At 38.3% G+C, this 18,253-nt stretch overlaps 1 protein-coding gene across 3 annotated transcripts; it reads left to right on the top strand.

Moving 5' to 3' along the window:
• Nucleotides 1–7,426: 7,426 nt before the first annotated feature.
• mier3b (mesoderm induction early response 1, family member 3 b) lies at nucleotides 7,427–17,928 on the top strand. 3 transcript variants are annotated; one of them, XM_036143859.1, is made up of 13 exons: nucleotides 7,427–7,450; nucleotides 9,826–9,850; nucleotides 10,057–10,202; nucleotides 10,474–10,596; nucleotides 10,706–10,829; nucleotides 11,712–11,785; nucleotides 11,910–11,982; nucleotides 12,123–12,271; nucleotides 12,397–12,478; nucleotides 13,417–13,511; nucleotides 13,600–13,727; nucleotides 13,827–13,981; nucleotides 14,107–17,928. In XM_036143859.1, exons 1-13 carry the CDS (start codon nucleotides 7,442–7,444, stop codon nucleotides 14,583–14,585), a joined length of 1,662 nt encoding a protein of 553 aa, XP_035999752.1. In that variant the 5' UTR covers nucleotides 7,427–7,441; the 3' UTR covers nucleotides 14,586–17,928. The 3 variants fall into 3 exon arrangements, with proteins under 3 accessions (XP_035999752.1, XP_012725508.2, XP_012725506.2); XM_012870054.3 differs by lacking the exon at nucleotides 7,427–7,450 and adding an exon at nucleotides 7,646–7,711; XM_012870052.3 differs by lacking the exon at nucleotides 7,427–7,450 and adding an exon at nucleotides 8,308–8,330.
• Nucleotides 17,929–18,253: the final 325 nt, after the last annotated feature.

Raw genomic sequence — 18,253 nt, 5'->3', positions numbered from 1 at the left:
TGATTCGATCTTGTCTTTTTTATTATTTGCACATTGTGCAGCACTTTGTGGACCTTGGTTTATTTTAAATGCTTAATAAAGAAAGGTTGTATGGTATGGTATGTTATGGTACGATATGGTACGGTATGGTATGGTATGGTATGTTATGGTACGGTATGTTATGGTATGGTAGGGTATGGTATGGTACGGTACGGTACAGTATAGTACGGTATGGTAGATAATTTAAAAAGCCCTAACTCTCGTGACCTGGAGAAACAAAACCCTTTGTATTTATTCACCTTATCTTAGTTTTTATACTGTCACAAACGTCAGTGGCACAAACCTACAAAGAGAGGGTAGTCCAACTAAACTGACAGGCCGGACATGGATAAACAGAGAGAAACAGCTATGAAGCTCATGGTAACTCTGGAGGAGCTGCAGAAATCTACCAGGGGGGAAAAAATCTGTGGATTGGACAAATATTAACAACACATTGCACAATTTGCCAAATGTCTATTTATGCATTGTGAGGCAGTGAGTGGTAGTGTTATAAGTATATCACATTTAAAATTACTTCAAACATCATCCAATTAGCTCCTATGATCTATTTTGATAGGATGAAAAAAAAAATAGACCAACGACAGCAGCTGTTATATTACATATTGCGAAATGCCCATTTGACAGAGCAGGCTGCATGTGTTTCTCATCAGCAAATTCAATCAGGTTCAATGCTTGCCGACAGAAGTTGCTTTCGTGGATGTATTTACCTTATTTATAAACTGTTTATTTGCACCTATTTCCATCTTACATCACGGGGCAGTGTAAACACAGAGACACAAGGTCATTTTGCCCGTGTTTCGTGGAAATTACTTTGTTGCAAAGAAAAACCAGCAGATTGTTTATGCTTAGGATGAATAATCTAAACTTCAAGACAGGAAAGTCCGTCAGAGGAGTTTGTTGATGCTGTGGAAGCTGCTCTGCAGCTGCTCACTGTTTATGGTGGACTGAAATACTGGGCTTGATAAAAACAGACCAGTGTCATTGTGCATTTTTGGAGTTTTTATGATTCACCCAAGCATAATCAACAATAACATACACTTTGTATTTTTTACCGCAGCCTTGCTGTGAATGATGCTTTAGCAACACGGGAACTTTTTTGGGGGGATGGGGGGTGCTTTGGCTGAGTCATCTGGAACCCAAAGTGTCCACACACTGCCACCTGGTGGCCTGTAATTTCATAACGAGCGAGTCTCCAGCTGTTAATGAAAAGTACACAGTGAACTATGCTTGCAAATGGAACAGTGTTCAGAACATGTTCAGGGAAATTCAGCAGTTTTTCTCTTTTGTCTCTTTTTTCATCAAACCAAGCAGCTTAGCTGATAAACACTGTGCGTTTGATTTAATTTATTAAGAGATCTTGGTTTTAATCGTATTCAAAGCCTGTTATTTTTTATTGTTTTTATTTAAAAATACAGTTAAAAAAGTTAAACATATATAATATTAGTATTATGCATATTTAATATGTAATACTGGTAACCTTTCCCTTGCTTGCTGCTGATGTACATGAATTTACTTGCTGTGTGACAGTAGAACATATTTCTATTCTATTCGTCTACGTTTTTTTCTTCCATTCTTCTTTTCTAAATACGTATTATTTTAGATTCTCATATTAAATCAAATTTAATTCGACATAAAAAATAATAGTATATTATATTATCAACCTTACATATACATATTGAGTTGATCTTATATAATTTTTATAAATGTGCTTTTGTGCATTTCAGTCAGTGTGTCATCCCTAAATGATGTGTTATTAAGCAAAATCAACATGCAGTGAATGTGCCCATTTAGCCAGGAATAAATGATAATTATCAAGTTATTAGTGTTACAATGCATTGTGAAGTACATCAGCTGAGTGGGTAGTTGCTGGACTGCTGCTGAGCCAGTGTTGGTGTGGGCTCGTGTTAATCAGCAGCTTCCGGTTCGCAGTATAACAATGGATCGGTGACCCTTTCTAACCCGCCTCTTCACAACCTACGTCAGAGGATAACTTGTTGACCTGGCAATTTCACTCATTAGGTTAAGGCCCACATATCTTCCTGACAACATTGTTCTGTGAAAGTAGGGATCTAAGTGCTTTTAAATGAGTAATCGTAAATTAACCAGAGAGGAAGTAAAGAAGGGGAAAAAAACAGGTAGAAAGGATTGCTTTTAGTTTTCTGTACCTAAGACCAGGGATGTGGCAGCAAGGGCTAAGGCTTTTCCAGCTCCTTGTAACATGTGTCAGCATTTAAGGAAAATACTGATGTTTGATGTGATCTGACCAACTGCCAATACAGATTATTTTGTCTTGTTTAGTTTTCAGTGTTAGATATACACATTTATAACGATCATATCAAGATGCTTTAGATAAAGGTGTTTGTGACATTCTCTTTAAATCAGCATTCAAATTTCAAATTAAATACAATCTATATTTGTTTTAGTTGACTTAAATAAAGGTAATTTGGTTTTATTTTTGCTTTAATAACTTCTGTGCCACTACTAATTCTATGAAATAAACAGAAGATTAAACACTAACCAAGTGGAAAAACCCAGGAAAACCTATTAATACTAGCTATTTATTAAGAAATGGTCTCATATCAATCTGTAATCAAATGTTTTATCTCTGAAAAAGAAACTCTTTCAGTTGTACTTAAACAGCAAAAACTAACCCTGTTTTGTTTCCGTCACAGATGAAATTTTGTCCCACGCCTCACTTTCAGCCGCGGGATGTTTGAGAGGTTTCTTGCATGGAAACCCTGTTTCCATAATCGATAGCACCTCGAAAGGATCAAAATCTAGGCTTTGAGGCCACCCAGGTTTCGACTTTCCATTTCTTATTTCTCAGCGTGTCCTTGGTGGATTCATTGATATGTATTGGGCTATTGCGGGGTCATGCTGCAAGATCCCATTTTTATTTTTTCATAGATCCTCTCAGGTTTTCTCAACAACCCCCTGATAGACTGGGATTTATGGTGGATTCTATGAGGGTGAGTAGGCCAGTTCCTGGTGCTGCCAAGCATCCCAAACAACATTTCCAGCTCTGCGCTTTACATCCAGTATGACGATCTTTTCCCGATGCAGTCGGTTTACTCTAAGCATTTTCTCTGTTCTGTTGTCCAAAGAACTAAGTTTGTCACTCATCTTTCCAAAGAACATTATTCCAGATTATTCCCTCTGACAGCCCTTAATCAATCTGTCTGCCAGGTTTGTCTTACACAGCAAACAGAGCAAAGGGTTTCTTATAGCACACCTGTTATGCAACATAAACTTGTACAGTCTCATTGTAGTTGTAGGGGCATGCACTTTCATACTAGCACTCACAGGAGCCTGTTGGGGGTCTCATGATGATGTTTTAGTTTTGTGGAGACTTATTTTAGTATCTTATGGTCTGCGTCTAGGATAAGCTTTCCTAGAGGGTCGTCATGGGTATGTCAACAGTTGTTTTGAAGATCCTGCACTTTTAAACTATTTTCCACACGCTGGAATATTTGATTTCAAATTAATCTGAGGCTTTTTTTAATCCCTTACCAGATCATAAACTGGTACATCCTTCATTTGAAGGCGTAAACTCTTTGGAGCTTACCGTGGTGTTCTGTCTCACTTCAGCAGTATAGAGAGCACACAAAACTACAAGTCTGAGGTTTAATCATTGCAAAGATTCTCGAAAATGCAGAGTAATAATGTCCTAATCACGTGCAGCTGATGTTAATCAACTGTGGGTCGTTTTAGTCATTTTGAATTGGAAAAATATAGGATTCTACTCATTTATTTTTTTATCAGAAATACCATTGGACCGTTACTTTTTACTGTGAAATATTCTATTCAGTTCTTGCCGTTTATTTCCATTATGTTTATTTTTCTGTAGTCTCAAAAATATTAATGTTTATATATATATATATATATATATATATATATATATATATATATATATATATATATATATATATATATATATATATGTATGTATGTATGTATGTATGTATATATATATGTATGTATGTATATATATATATATATATATATATATATATATATATATATATATATATATATATATAATATTATCTGTCCTACTTTTTTCCACACAAGTATAGGAGAAGTGTTATGAAAGATGCTTCATAAAGTTTAACTGTTGAATCCTACTCTATTGGTTCACATATGGCCTTTGGAGGGATATCCCTCTGGATAGTCTGACGCAGTGACTCATCAGTCCTCTAATGCAGCCCACAATATTTGTCCTACACCGGTGAGTTTGATTTCCACATTTGGAAATATGAACTTCCTGTGACAGCTAAACAAAAATACAAAAAAAATAAGAAATAAATTAATACATTTAATTGTACCAGAACGGAAGAAACTGTTTAGTTTAGTAGCGCCAAAGGACTGATAACTTGAGAATTATTGTTATTTCATATGGTATGCAGTGAAAATTCTGACTATGCAGTCGACCAGTGTGCTACCAAATGCTGTTCTTGCAAAAATTGTACAGTAGTTCCATACAGATTCTCCACGGAGCTTCAAATCATCTGAGCAGACATTTCAGGCACAAGAAATGGATCACAAAAAATCCCAACCATGTATAGTCTTGTTGGTTTGTTTATTCCTTCTTTGTTTCTTTCTTCTTTGTTTCTTTTTTTTTTAAGTAGAATGCATATAGATATCCTGTGCTGGATCTAATCTGACCTGAATCTGGGTAAAGTTGTTGGTTTGAGAAAAATCCTTTCATGCAGTTCTTTTGCCCCCTGCTGGCCTTTATACCAAACACAGATTGTTTTAATGTAACCCAAACCTATAGAGCCAAATTAAAATTGAAGTGGCTCTACACAAACAGTTCAGTAAGCAATTCAAGCTCATAATTTTATATTTCAAATATTTTGAGAAGTTGTTTCATTCTGAATTAGACAAATCGCTCCTTTAACACCAGTGCTGGTGTAAAATTTAGTCGGTTACTAATATAACTTGATGCGTTATTATAATGCATCATTCCAAAAGCTTGTCATGTGTTCACAGCAATACATAAATGTACTGAATCTTTGTTTATTACCCAACCAGTTACATATTTTTTTCATATCATCATTTAGTGTTTAAAATTCAGACCGTTAGTTCGCACCAGACACAAAGACTGTGTTAAATAATCACAGATTCCTTTTATGACAGTTCTGATCTAGAGTTTAATCACATATGCTCCTTTGTTATACTTTGTTATTGTTATACTTACATATGCACCACTTCATTCAACACTTCTCCTGCTGGGTGACATGTTAGTACAGTAAATACGATTTTCTTCAAGCAGACAGAGCACCTTGGATATACAGTGTTCTCGCGGACATTTAAGTACAAGACTCTAATAGGCAATTATATGTATTAAAAATAGCCATGAACAACTAGGGACAAATATAACTGTTAATCTTTTTATTTATTGTTTGGGAGAAAATTACAATTAATCACCTGGCCATTAAAGGGGGCTCCATCCATCACTTCTGTTTTAATCAAAATGTAATACATTTCTTGTCATTAGACTCAAACAACGGTTATGAAGTTAATAATAAAATTGTGAAAAGTATAGTTAGTGTAACTTTATTCTGTAAGGTGCAATACATGACATAAAGACTTACAGGAAAGTTTTCTTAACATCTAAGTCAAATAAAGATGATACTATGAGCATATGAATGCCTGCCTATATTGATGAATGGTGGCAGGAGCAGTTTGGGGATCCTCTGAATCCTGTATGAGGACTCAGGAGAATACTGGGTCTATCACTACAGCGCTTGTAGAGGCAGTTAAAAACTATTCACTCTGGATATTGTGGATGCTTCAAGTTGAGATGCCTATCAAGTGTTACATGGAGAACTGAAAAAAAAGCACCCACAGAATGACAGACCAGTGGTAGTCTTTACTGTTAAGAATGGGGACCGGCGAGTGTGTACCATAGAATTACACTTCCTAGGCATCTTGTGGGGAATGCTGCAGGAGTTTGGGGGGTTATGGGAGGAGTTTATAGACTACCTAGTACAACCAAAGTAAGAGCAGTGTCCACATTTTAGGCACAAGGTCAAACTTGTACCCAACACAGCTGAAAAAAAAAAAACAAAAACATAGGGTGCCTTAAAATAAGTTGGAGTGCGTCACTGTGGAGAGGGATTTTGGTGTTTCCCTCCTGGACCTAGTTTTAGATAAGTAGAAGAAAGTGGCTTCATGGTTGGATGGGATATGCTGCATGAGGGCTGTCTATCTCCTGTCCTCAATGCATGGCGTCCTGCATGTTTTTGATGTGCTCCTGTCTCAACAAAGCTGACTTAGATATTATTAAGTTAGGCAGAGGTCTGGACATTAACGACTAATTTAGTTCAACCATGGACACATCTGCCGTGCCGTGCAGTCCGCTGGCCCTGAAGAACTGACTTTGGACACCATTGTGCTGAAGTAGTTGAAGGTACCTGAATAGCTGAAGAAGCTGAGGGTTCGCATCCTGACAAAGCTGCAAGATAAAAGAAGCAAAATATGAAATGCTAGAAACCAAAAACGAAGATGTTTATTTATAAAAATACACAGTTAAAAAGAAGAGACAAAGTGGTAAATTTGAAATATCTGAGACAGGAGCCTATGAAGAAAAGAGGCTGATAATCTTTATTACAATGAACAATAATAGATATAATAGTAATAATAGATATATATCCCCGCCTCTCGTCCATTGACAGCATGACATAGGCACCAGCTGCCCCCATGACCCCAATAGGGATAAGTGTGTTGGAAAATGTATATATGTGTGTGTATATATATATATATATATATATATATATATATATATATATATATATATATATATATATATACACCACAAAATAATATACTTTTAGTGTGATTAGGGAATATAGAGTTTACCCAATTTATAAGCATTGGATGCAAAAGGGCAAGGAACAACTCATGCAAGAACTGATATTATTATTACTCATTTTTGTCAAATACATATTTAATAATTTAAATACACGTTGTCTGCCTGAGTGGACATGTGAAAAACTCTTTGAAAAGTACGTTTTAAAAATGAATGTTTAATTATTTTTTTTCCTTTGCCTTTGCCATCCCAAAATTAAAATAAAATAAATAAATAAAAACTGGGTGGTATTCACTTAAGTCATGCTGCATAAAAGGGAAAAAATAATTCAATAAGAAAAATTCCTTTGCATTTAGACTGGAACGGTACATGCCTTTAGTTATTTTCCTTGCCGGTCTCCAAAGTGAACATGTCTCGTGATGAAACGATGGTTGTTAAAAAAGAAAAGGAAAAAAAAAAAACACGATTATGCCGGTAGTAGAGAGCTTTGGAAATGAGATAGCTACAGTATGTAACAAGAAGAGCTGGAAATAAGCTGAATGTTCTGAGACCGCACCAGGAATGTTCTAGCAAACTGCTAGCACGGCTATGAGCGAGGTATTATTGGTGCCGATGGCGGGACATTGATTATGTTCTGGGTGACATATTGATCCGAATCATGCTTTTCTTTTGTTTTTTTCTCCAAACGTTAATCCGTGAATTTTACCATTTATTGATCGTTACCGTTATTCTGATCACTGGTTGGTTTGACCGGCGTCACGACTACAGCCGTCACCTGGACCCCTGATTGGCTCAGAGCTCTCATCCGGGTACTGCGCTAGGACGAGCTCATTAGCTAAAGGTACCAATATGGCGGAGGTAAGAGGGAAAACAGGGGAGAAGCTCCCGGTCTTTAATCGATATTTTTTGTATTTATGTGTTTTATTTTTTTTCTGTATGCTATCGATTGGGAAGAAAAACGGTTTTGCTGCGTGTGTAGCGTGTTTTAGGCCATAAATGTAATTTTTATTCGCATAAAATATGCTTGAATGTCTGGAGTGATCCTTCACTAGGAGGCCTCTGCGCCTTCGCTCTCAGCTGCTTCGCAGTAGCGGCTGTGTAAATTGATACGTAAATTTAACGCTAGCCCGCTGCTTAAAGGAAATAACAGTGTTTCGCGCTTATTATAAATTCCGTTTTATTTTGACAGTTTCGGCTCAATTTACGGAACCCTTGTTCGGAAGAGCATCTTTCTCCGTCGACGGCGGCGCGATGCAAACCAAATTAGTGTTTACATTTGTCGATGCAGAGCGTTAACATTAAGCTTTTAGGGTTAGCTCGGCGGCTAGCAAACTGTTTCGGGAGCCGACACAGCTCAAATCCCGCTGTCCTCCTTTACACACCGGCCTGGTTTACTCGGATGTAGTGAAGAACCCTAATTCCTTGCTTCAAATTTACAGTCGCTGCCATGTCTTGTCAAATTAGCTACCTCTAGCAGGTAACCATAACGGTATTTCAGATCATGTATTCCCATTGGGGATTGTCGGCATGTATTTTGGATGGGTGTCTCGTAGTATGGTGCTGTTTGGAGCAGAATCGCTTGAGATCTATGTCCATCATAATGTCTGTTTTAGGTCATTTCTGGCTTTTTTTTTTTTTTTTTTTTTTTTTTTTTGCATTGATTCCATTTTGATCAAATGTATGAATTCTTAAACCTATCGTGGCATACCATTTTAAGAGTTTGCTTCATTGTTATTATATATATTGTAGAAACGTCATGCATTTATTTATTTATCTGTATATGTATGTGTGTGTGTGTGTGTATCAGTAAGATTTTGAAGAGAAGAGGTGAATGGTAACAAATCGATTTATTTAAAATAGCACTGAAACAACTTTTAGGTGATGTTAAGATCGTATTTGTAGGTGATAACCGCAGTGTTTTTAAAAGCTGAAATTCCGGTCTGATTTATGCCCCTGAATTATCAATAAAGCCTGTGAAACAAAAGGCTTGATGTCAGAAATGTTATAAATATTGGCACGAAAAGTTTACCGAATGGTTTTGGATGAATGTTCTGACCTTTTTTATAAAATGTTTGGGTTTCAGGAATAAATGTCCTGTAATTGCTGTTTAATTTAGGGCGTGACGTTTTCTCCATTTAAAAACTGTGACAAATAGTGTTCTGCCCTGCAGCAGAAACACACTCGTCTTGTGTTCGTTTTCAAATAAATTTAGTAATGTTAAAACCTGAAATTTAGCTATGTCGAAATACTTGGAGACCTTTGTGGCGAATAATTAAGCACATGCTATCCTAAATTAAATCAGTTGATTTTTGGTATGCAAGTACTTGGAAAGCATTTATCAACAGGCGACACTTTAAAAATATGCTTGTCAGGCAAAACATGACTTCTCAAAGCAAAACTTCTGCAATATTCCCCTTTTTATGTAATATTCTGGATCTGTTTACATGAAATGTTCAAAAACTCTACCCAAAACGCAGACTAAGTGGCAACTGCAAACTCATAGTAATATACCTGTAACTCGTGGTAATGTAATAATGATGCTACCCAATCACACATTTGGCTCTCTTCAGAATTGGCAACCATACGTAACGTCGTTTCTTTTTCTTGCACCTATAATTAGGGCTGGGCGATATGGACCAAAAATAATGTCTCAATATTTTTTAGGCTGAATGCCGATATTATTCTCAATGTTTTTCTTTTAATAAAGTAATTACAAAAACGTATCTCTGAATCAAAGCTGTTTTTCGCTATTTTTAATATCTCGACATATAGCCCAGCCCTACCTATAATAGTGTGAAATAAAGCTGCATCAAACCAGTCGTCTTGATGGGGACAAAGTGGTAATTTGTCTATAGGTTCTCATTAGTGATACATTTTCTGTGTTCATTAATGTTTTTCCTGGTAGAGATTTTTCTCCAAATTACTAAACAAGTGTTAAAACCTTCCTCTTTTTTTCTATTTGTATTTTTCAGGCTTCTCTGGGAAGTTCAAGTCCAGGTAATTAATTGTTCACCGTTCTTCTGTTCAATATACTTAAACCATTTTTTTTTAAGAAACTTTTTTGCATTATTAGACGGGTACTGGCAAGTTTAATAGCTTTGAAATGGCAATACAAATGCTGTCTATGTATAGGTATATGTATCTTTCTAAAAGCAGTGGTTTTTGCGTCATGCCACTAACATATTTCTGTTTCATTTCTTCAGTTGGCTCTTTATCATCAGAGGACCATGACTTTGACCCAACTGCAGAGATGTTAGTTCACGAGTATGACGACGAGAGGACCCTGGAAGAGGAGGAGTCATTAGACGGCGGGAGGAACTTCCGTTCTGAGCTTGCAGATTTGGAAAGGGTAAATGTTTTCTTTTGCCATAAAGTAACAATCTACCGCTGAGGTTAGGGTTATTTGAAATGAATTATTTTCTTGGATTTACTCTTGTCTGTTTATGAAAGTTTTTCTAACTGATGGATTTATTTGACATTTGATGGTACAGAGATATCCACAAATGACACAACGTGAAGTAAACTGTGGGGCAGCTTTAAGTCTACACATGATGTGATACAGATCACTGTGAAAATGGCCACCATTAACCTCTTTTTTTCTTTTTTTTCCGTCCCACCAGGAAGGGAACATGCCTTTGGAAGAACTTTTGGCCATTTATCGCTACGAGGCCTCAGCAGGCTCCAGTATAGACAGCTCCTCTGGAGACCTGACTGATGAGCTGCCTGACATGACATTGGATAAGGTAAATACCCGCCGAGATGCACGTAGAATAAACATATTAAAGGTTTATATCGCCAACAAAATCGTTTGTGGGCTAATCATTTAAGAGATTTTATTTCTTGTCTCATCAGGAGGAAATAGCGAAAGATCTGTTATCTGGGGATTATGAGGAGGAGACCCAGTCATCAGCTGATGACCTGACCCCATCAGTTACTTCTCATGAGACCACGGATTTCTTTCCAAGAACACTTCGATGTAAGGTTACAAATTGTTGTCAGTAAATCGTTTATGGTGTTAAAGTTTTTCCGCGTAGCCTACTGTGGGTTTGAGTGAACAACAATAGAAAACTTTTATGAAAGGCTATATTCTTTAATCGTTTTCAGGAAAAAGAAACTTAAGTACTCCTTGCTGCCATTTCCAAAAAAAAAAGCCATTTTTACCATGGGAGAATTTCTCTTTTTTTTGTAGTTTTGTTGGACCCAGGCGTTCGCTGTTAAATTCTTCACATAATTTCTTGAGGCCTTCTGAAGATCCGTCAGTGGTTTTCCTTTGCCATCAGCCAATTTAATACGTTTTCAGGAAAGCTATTGTACCAGACATTTGCACCTTGTTTTAAGGCCTTACAGACAACTTTGCAAATAACTTGTTATAAATTAGAACAGTGTGTTTGTTCTCACTAACAACTGGCCACGGTGAGACATAATGTACATCGATTTATTTTACTAGAACTAGAAATAAGGAAGAATATACAGTTTCATGGGCAAAAGCTTTTTTTTGCCAGAAGATTAACAGAGATATGTTGGAAAACTTGTATCATGGCGAAAAATGCATCCTAAAATCTTTAACACGGAGAGAATTAAAATGACGTGGCTGGCCTGTAAAAAAAAAAAAAAAAACATGAATTACAGATCGACGTGTAAAAGTCTTGCTGATTTGATAATAACCTGCAAAGACCCCGAGTCAAAATCCTTCAGGTGCCATTTGAAATGTTTTGCCCTAAGGTTATTTCATTAATCTCTTGGACAAATGAGATCATCTGGATGGCTCCCAAATGAAACTGCAGGTTTAAACCTTAAGCCTCTGAACCAGGAGCTAAAGGGGTGTGTGGAATAATTGGATTTTCTTTTGTTGTTTCAGCCAATACCATCTCTGATGGGGATAAAGAGTCAGAGTGTGACGATCTGGGGCCGAGCCCTGATGACTCTGGAAAAGTAAGTGACACATTTTATCACTAATTACGTGAAGAGAGGTAAACTTAATGTCGCAATAAATCCGACCTCAATCTGCCTTTTCTTTAAACGCGCTCCTTATGCCCTCCTCTGTTTTTTTCCAAAGGAAATCATGGTAGGAGCCGAGTACCAAGCAGAGGTGCCGTCTTGCCTCTGTCACTACAAAGAAGGAGAGAAAGGTGACAGCTGCTCTGTTTTACAGGCCTACATGCACAATACATCATTAATTATTACTGTCTACCAGACTACCATCTGTTAGTAAAAGCAAGAGGATTTCAGCAGCAGGTCTAACCCTGAACGACCTCCTGTTTTCAAACAGCGTACGAAGACGACGACGAGTTACTGTGGAGCCCCGACGTTCTGTCAGAAAACAAGGTGCGGGGTTTTCTCTCGGAGGTTTTGTCGCGGACAACGGACGAAAGCACAGGATACAACAAACCAGGGATGCACGTACGAGACGACGAGCAGGTAAATCAGCTACTTTGACGACCCTTGCGTTGCCTTTTTTTATTATTATTATTCTCCACAAGATTTCTATAGATGGTTTTCTTATCTGATGCATTTTGTGCAATACACCACCTTTTCCACTTTAGGCTTTGCACGAGCTTGTGAAATGCAACTACAACACGCGGGAAGCACTAGACAGATACTGCAGCCACGTGAAATCCTCTAAAGGTGAGCAAAAAAGGCCCTTTAACCGCAAAAGGAAGCCATCACGTGTTTTCAGGTGTCGTTAGTCCATGTTTGTAAGCCTCGTCTGATCTGATGAGAGTAAACTTTGAAGCAATACAGGATAGGGCTGAACGATTTTGGAAAATCTAATTCCGTTTTTTTTTTTTTTTTTTTTTCTTAATATTGCGATTTAATACGATTTTTTTCCCCCCAGTTTAATTTACCATGTCTTTTTAAACATATACAAACAACAAATCAATTTTTCCTCGCCGTGCGGATTAGTTGCTAAAAGACCCACAGCATCTAAACTCAGAGCAGAAATTATTGCGTTCTGCCTACGATATATTTCAACCAAAATTGCAATTTTGACTTTTCTCTGCGTTAACCACAAGCAACAAAAATGGCCTCTAAATAAAGATGTTTGTAAACAAGGACTATTTAAAACAAGAACTTTTAATGTTTCTATTGATCAGAATATTATTCAAGAGAACAGCTTTTAGTTGATTTGGACATCAATCCTTGTTGAACACAAAGTGCAAAGTAAGTCTATGTATTAAACTGATTGGCCTGTACTTAATGCTATGTATGATTTATATAAACTCTAAAACAAGTAATAAAATTAGATTATCTAACTGCTGCAACTGTCTTCCCTTCCATGTGGAGCAAACCCACTTTAAACATTTTACCAACACCTAAAGGACGCGTCTGATTCCCTAATTGTTACATAGCCAAAAATTGTTGAGCTCTGCGATTTGGAAATTGCGTTGTTTTTTTTAAATCGCGATTATATTGAAAATGCGATTAATTGTTCAGCCCTAATACAGGAATACATTTCCACTGGACTCATTAGAACTATTTAATCGTGGTAAAAGATAACTGAATCATTCGGTGAAGTCAACCGGAGCATAACATTTTTGTGTTTTTTTTGTTTTTTTTTTCAGGAAAATCTCCTCCTTGGTCGGAGGAAGAATGCAGGAGCTTTGAACACGCTCTGCAGATGTATGACAAGAACTTTCATCTTATTCAGAAACACAAAGTGAGGCTTAAATCCATTTTTTTTTAACTACATGTTTACGCAAAGGCGCAAACAAATGTGTCTAAACGGTCGTGACTTGCGTCCTCAGGTAACAACGCGGACAGTAGCAGAATGCGTAGCGTTTTATTACATGTGGAAGAAGTCCGAGCGCTTCGACGTCTTCGTGCAGCAGAATCGCTTCGGGAAGAAGAAGTACAGCAGCTATCCTGGCGTAACGTAAGTGGCCGCGGCGCCTTTTTTTATCTGCCCCCGTTTGTCGGGAGCGCAAAGCCGCCCCGCGGTGCTGAAGCCTTCGGTTGTAATGGTTGTGCGCAGCGACCTGATGGACCGGCTGGTGGACGAAGCCGAAGGACTGGCGGTGGACAGCTCGTCCTCTGTGTGTTCGGGGCCGGGGGGAGGAGGAAGGATGGAGAGCGCCACGGAGCAGCAGCTCAGTCTGCTCAACTCCATCACCGCGAGCGACCTCACAGGTCTGTATCCGACGTTGACGTGGAGCGGTAGAGAAATGCGCAATGCTTCGTAGCAGCAGGTTTTCTTTTAATTTCTGTCGTCCTGAGCTCTGCGCCTCGCTAACACGGGTTCTGTCTCCGCTCAGCTTTGAGCAACACCGTAGCCACAGTATGCGCCCCCGGAGAGGTGAGTTGCCTGGACTCCTACAGCTTCCCCCCGCTGGAGAGCCTCCACCGCGGCTCCCTGAGCCACGACGAGCCCCTCGGGTTCCCCTCCAACGGCGCCGACCCCGACTGCCTCAACATGCTGGACGCCGGCTTCTACCACTCGGAGTTGGGCCAGCTGGGAGGAGTGTGCGTCAACAAGGACTGCGAGCGGCCCTCCAAGAGACTCAAGATGACGCTGCCCGACTCGTTCATCAACGACGTTTCCGTGGCGAACCTCGGCGTGGACTTTGAAGCCCGACGGACGACGACGACGCATCACCACAGAATCACCGGGGCCAAGATGGCCGTCTCCGTGACAGACTTTGGGAGTTTAGCCGGCAGCGGCGAGCCCAACGGGTTTCTGGGAGCGCACGCGCGGCACCACACACAACATACTGCAGCACTTCAGTCAGAGTGATCTTCCTCGTCCTCTTCCTCTGTTCTTCCCTTTTGAAACCTTTTTTTTTTTTTCTTGCTTGTACATAAGACTGACCTCACTGGAAAATCTGATTTGTTTAAATTCTATTATATATATATATCTATATACATATCTATATATATGTATATGAATATACTTTTTGTTTTCGTTTGTGTGATATGACATCAGTGATGTCTACCATATAGAACTAAAATCTTGATTTCTCTCAAGAGTTTATATAGCCATTTATTTTATTTTTTTGAGCTGTGTAACGTCCATGTACCGCGGGGCCCAGGAGCTGCAGTTAGGAGGGTCGTGAACCTTCTTCCCTTCCCTATTCACACGCATCTTCAGCGCTGCAGTCTGTTATCCTGCCATTCTTTTCAGCTGCCAAAACAGATTTGCTTTTCTGCCTCCAGTGTTAGCAGTTAGTTGCCTGTCTTTGAAATTTGATGTGGTACTTATATTTAATTTTTTTTTTTTTTTTATTATTGTGTTTGGTTTACAGGTACTTATCAGTAATCAGAATTGTGCTGATGATGTTTGGACCCCTCCCCACCCTCCCACTAGCAACACTAGCATTATGGATTAGCTGAAAGGCCAGGGAGTTCTAGGACTTAAGCTGCATGGCTCCCTCAGTTTGAGTTAATTATATGGAGAGATGCACCCAACAGGATCTTGTCGCAGATTTTTGTTTTTTCGTAAAGTTTGACCTTCCAATTTTGTTTTTCTCCTATTCTAATTTCTCTTTGACTTATAAGATATGAGAACAGATAACCAGAAAAAAAGACTTCTTTTCAGTCATAAGTGGTTATTTTTATTAGGAGCAGATTCTATGTTGGGGTCTGAGTTGGAGAGGAGTTACTGTAAAACAAGATTTTTGTTAAAAAAAAAAAGCCCCACTTGATGAAGGAGTTCCCTTGTCAGCAGTTAGTCAGACTAGCATAGCTTACGTCTTTGTATTCGATAGAGAAGGTAGGTCTTTACCTTTTAACTCTTTGTTTTCAGAACGGCTGCCAGTGTTTCCAAATCCATCATGCTCCAGCACAGACTGAGCCCAAAAGCAAAAAGCAGAGCATCTTTGTAGACGTACGTCTTGCTCTCTCTCTCGCTCTCCTGCAGCCTTAATGAATCGCAGATATGTCCTAAAATTCTTTGGTTTATTCTAAAACACCCTCGCCGGCGCTGAAAACGATTAGCTTAGAATCTTCGCTCGGTTACAGCATCAACTCCTGAAGAGTGTCTCTGTTGGCATTATGTGACGGCGCTTGCATGTGATGCATCGATTGATTTCCTAAACCTGTAAAGAGGCAGTTTGTCGGTTGCATCTCTTGTCTTTGGGTTCATATTGACTTAACTTAAAAGGTTCAGATCTTTGCAGTGTCTTAATTTAATTTTTTTTTTTCCTCCCCATTGTCATACCTAAGTTCCTGGCCTTGATTTGTTGTTTTAACCATCATGTCTCTAAACAGCCGGTTAAGAAAAGGTTTGCACTCTTGCATAATGGGAGCTGCTTTTTTTTTTTTTCTGTTTATTTTTATTATTTTTTTTTATAAAAAAAAAATCCCTGTTGTGGAATCTTCTTTGGAGCAAACTGTAACGGCAATCTAGCAATGCAAAGATTTCGGTTGGTTTAATGGCCATGTAAACACTGACAGTAAAGTTCTGTATTTATTGAGTATACTTTGACCTTTCTAAGACTTAATTTAATACTTTTGAGTTTGTTCATGCTGCTCTCAGGCAGGTTTACCTGTACGTGTCCTCGTTGAATATGGTAGAATTACGTTCCTCGATCAAGTAGCGCTACGTTCTCCACCGCTGGGACAACCTGCGGGTGGTGTCGTGTTTATTTAAAGCCTCTCTGAGTTGTGTGTGTAACCTCTGCTTAGCCTGTACTGACGAGAGATGCCTTTTTTTTTTTTTTTTTTAGAACCTGATTTGACGATTTCGTGGTATTCTAAGTAGCAGAAGCGGAGCAATTTTTACTTGACTGAATTCCATAATTGTAAAAAACAAAAAAAGAAGAAAAAAAACAGTCCAGCGGGGTCGGCGTCAGTGAATTGGATGCAGTAGTAGTGTTTACTTACTTTTATCTATGCATCGTGCTATGAGTGTTTAGTTTGTTTCAGGGGCACATCATGGCTGTCTTGACCCCCTCCCCCTTCCCCCGACACATTGTGTACAAACCGGATTCACGTCCACCGACCCATCGCCGACTTCCATCATGTAAATTTGGCCAGAAAGCCCAGCATCAGAGAGGTTATTCACATTTCATGTAAATAATTAGCAAACAGCCTTTAAGAAAGCCTATTTACTGACCTCTTACACTTGTGAGTCTGTGTCGATACAAAGGTTTTCAATTTGATTCTCTTGTCAGACGGGGCAATAATTTGTAGATATGTACAGACTTGTTTTTTTTTTTTTTTTTTTTTTTTCTTCCCCTTCTACGTTTAAACGTTTGACTTGTTCAAATCTCACGTTTCTGTTCGGACAGTCACAACACCCCCAAAAAGCACCGGGCAAGCAGCTGAAACCAAGCATGCCAGCTGCGCCCGCCTCTCAAGTGTACCGCGGTCAACGGCTTCACCCGAAGACGTGCCCCGCATTACTCAAATGTTGCGTTGTTTTGTTTTTTTTTTGTTTTTTTGCAGCCACGTGTTAAAGATGCTTCTTTCCTAAACCTTTTTACGTGTCGTCGATATTCGTCTTGATGGTAAAGGGACGGCTGCTGACGCGGAGAGCTCGTTTCTCTTTTTTTAATGCAATGTGCATAATGCAGTAGGTCCTCCAAGCTCTTCTAGCTTTAGCAGTGCAGTGATATTTATTTCAGCTGTGGTTTGTACAAAGACTTAAAAACTGTCAGAATGTAAAGGCCATTAAGTAGTTTTGAGTAGGTTCTCACCTCCCTGTGAACTCGGAAAATGTGATATTTTATTCATATCTCTGGTATGAGAATTGTGTGTGCAGGAAAGCACTAAACAAATTTATTTTATATTTTGTATTGTGTTTAGAAGTTTAAAGGTTAAACAGAATATAGCAGTCGTGGTTTTGAAAATCAAATTTCACTTCCTTTTAGAAAATAATAAAAAGAAAAAACACAACGTACAACGCCTTTGTGAATAAAAATAAAACCCTACAAAACCTAAAAATGTATATCCAGAAATATAGACAATCAAAAACTTCACTATGAGAAATGTTCAAGAAGCTATCTTTATTGTTTATAAGAATTGTACATAAACATTGCTGTTTTTTTTTTCTTTTGTTAAACATTATTTTGTATTTTCTGTTGTACTTTAATACCTTGTGTACAGATCCAGAAATAAAGCTCTGGAAAAGGTTCGGAAATGATTGCATACGTTTTTATTCATTGGTCCTGGGTAATATTACAGCATATTGAAAATGGTTACAATGACAACGAATTCTATTAAATCATCGATTAAAATCATTATCAGAATAGAAAAGTCTCCATGGATTTGCCAGAACTGTCAGAACTGCTGAGAGCTGAAGCTTGAGGATCTAATAGACCTGCACCCTACCCTGGGATTTAAAAGCACTCTGAAGAACCCAGTCGTTAAAAGACTGGAACACTTTCAGATGTGAAAATGGTGAGTTTAGTAGAAAATCAGTGTGCTGATTACCAACAAAAAAAAAAAGTTATTTCGACTACT

The sequence above is a fragment of the Fundulus heteroclitus genome, chromosome 12 (assembly GCF_011125445.2).
Source record: "Fundulus heteroclitus isolate FHET01 chromosome 12, MU-UCD_Fhet_4.1, whole genome shotgun sequence".
NCBI classification, from domain to species: domain Eukaryota; kingdom Metazoa; phylum Chordata; class Actinopteri; order Cyprinodontiformes; family Fundulidae; genus Fundulus; species Fundulus heteroclitus.
This window is presented reverse-complemented; position numbering and strand designations above follow the sequence as displayed.

Excerpts from the sequence above, each read along its gene's own strand:
- mier3b (XM_036143859.1), top strand. Across the intron at positions 10,203-10,473 it reads AGCTTGCAGATTTGGAAAGG|GAAGGGAACATGCCTTTGGA; the intron begins GTAAATGTTTTC and ends CCGTCCCACCAG. Across the intron at positions 11,786-11,909 it reads GCCCTGATGACTCTGGAAAA|GAAATCATGGTAGGAGCCGA; the intron begins GTAAGTGACACA and ends TTTTTTCCAAAG.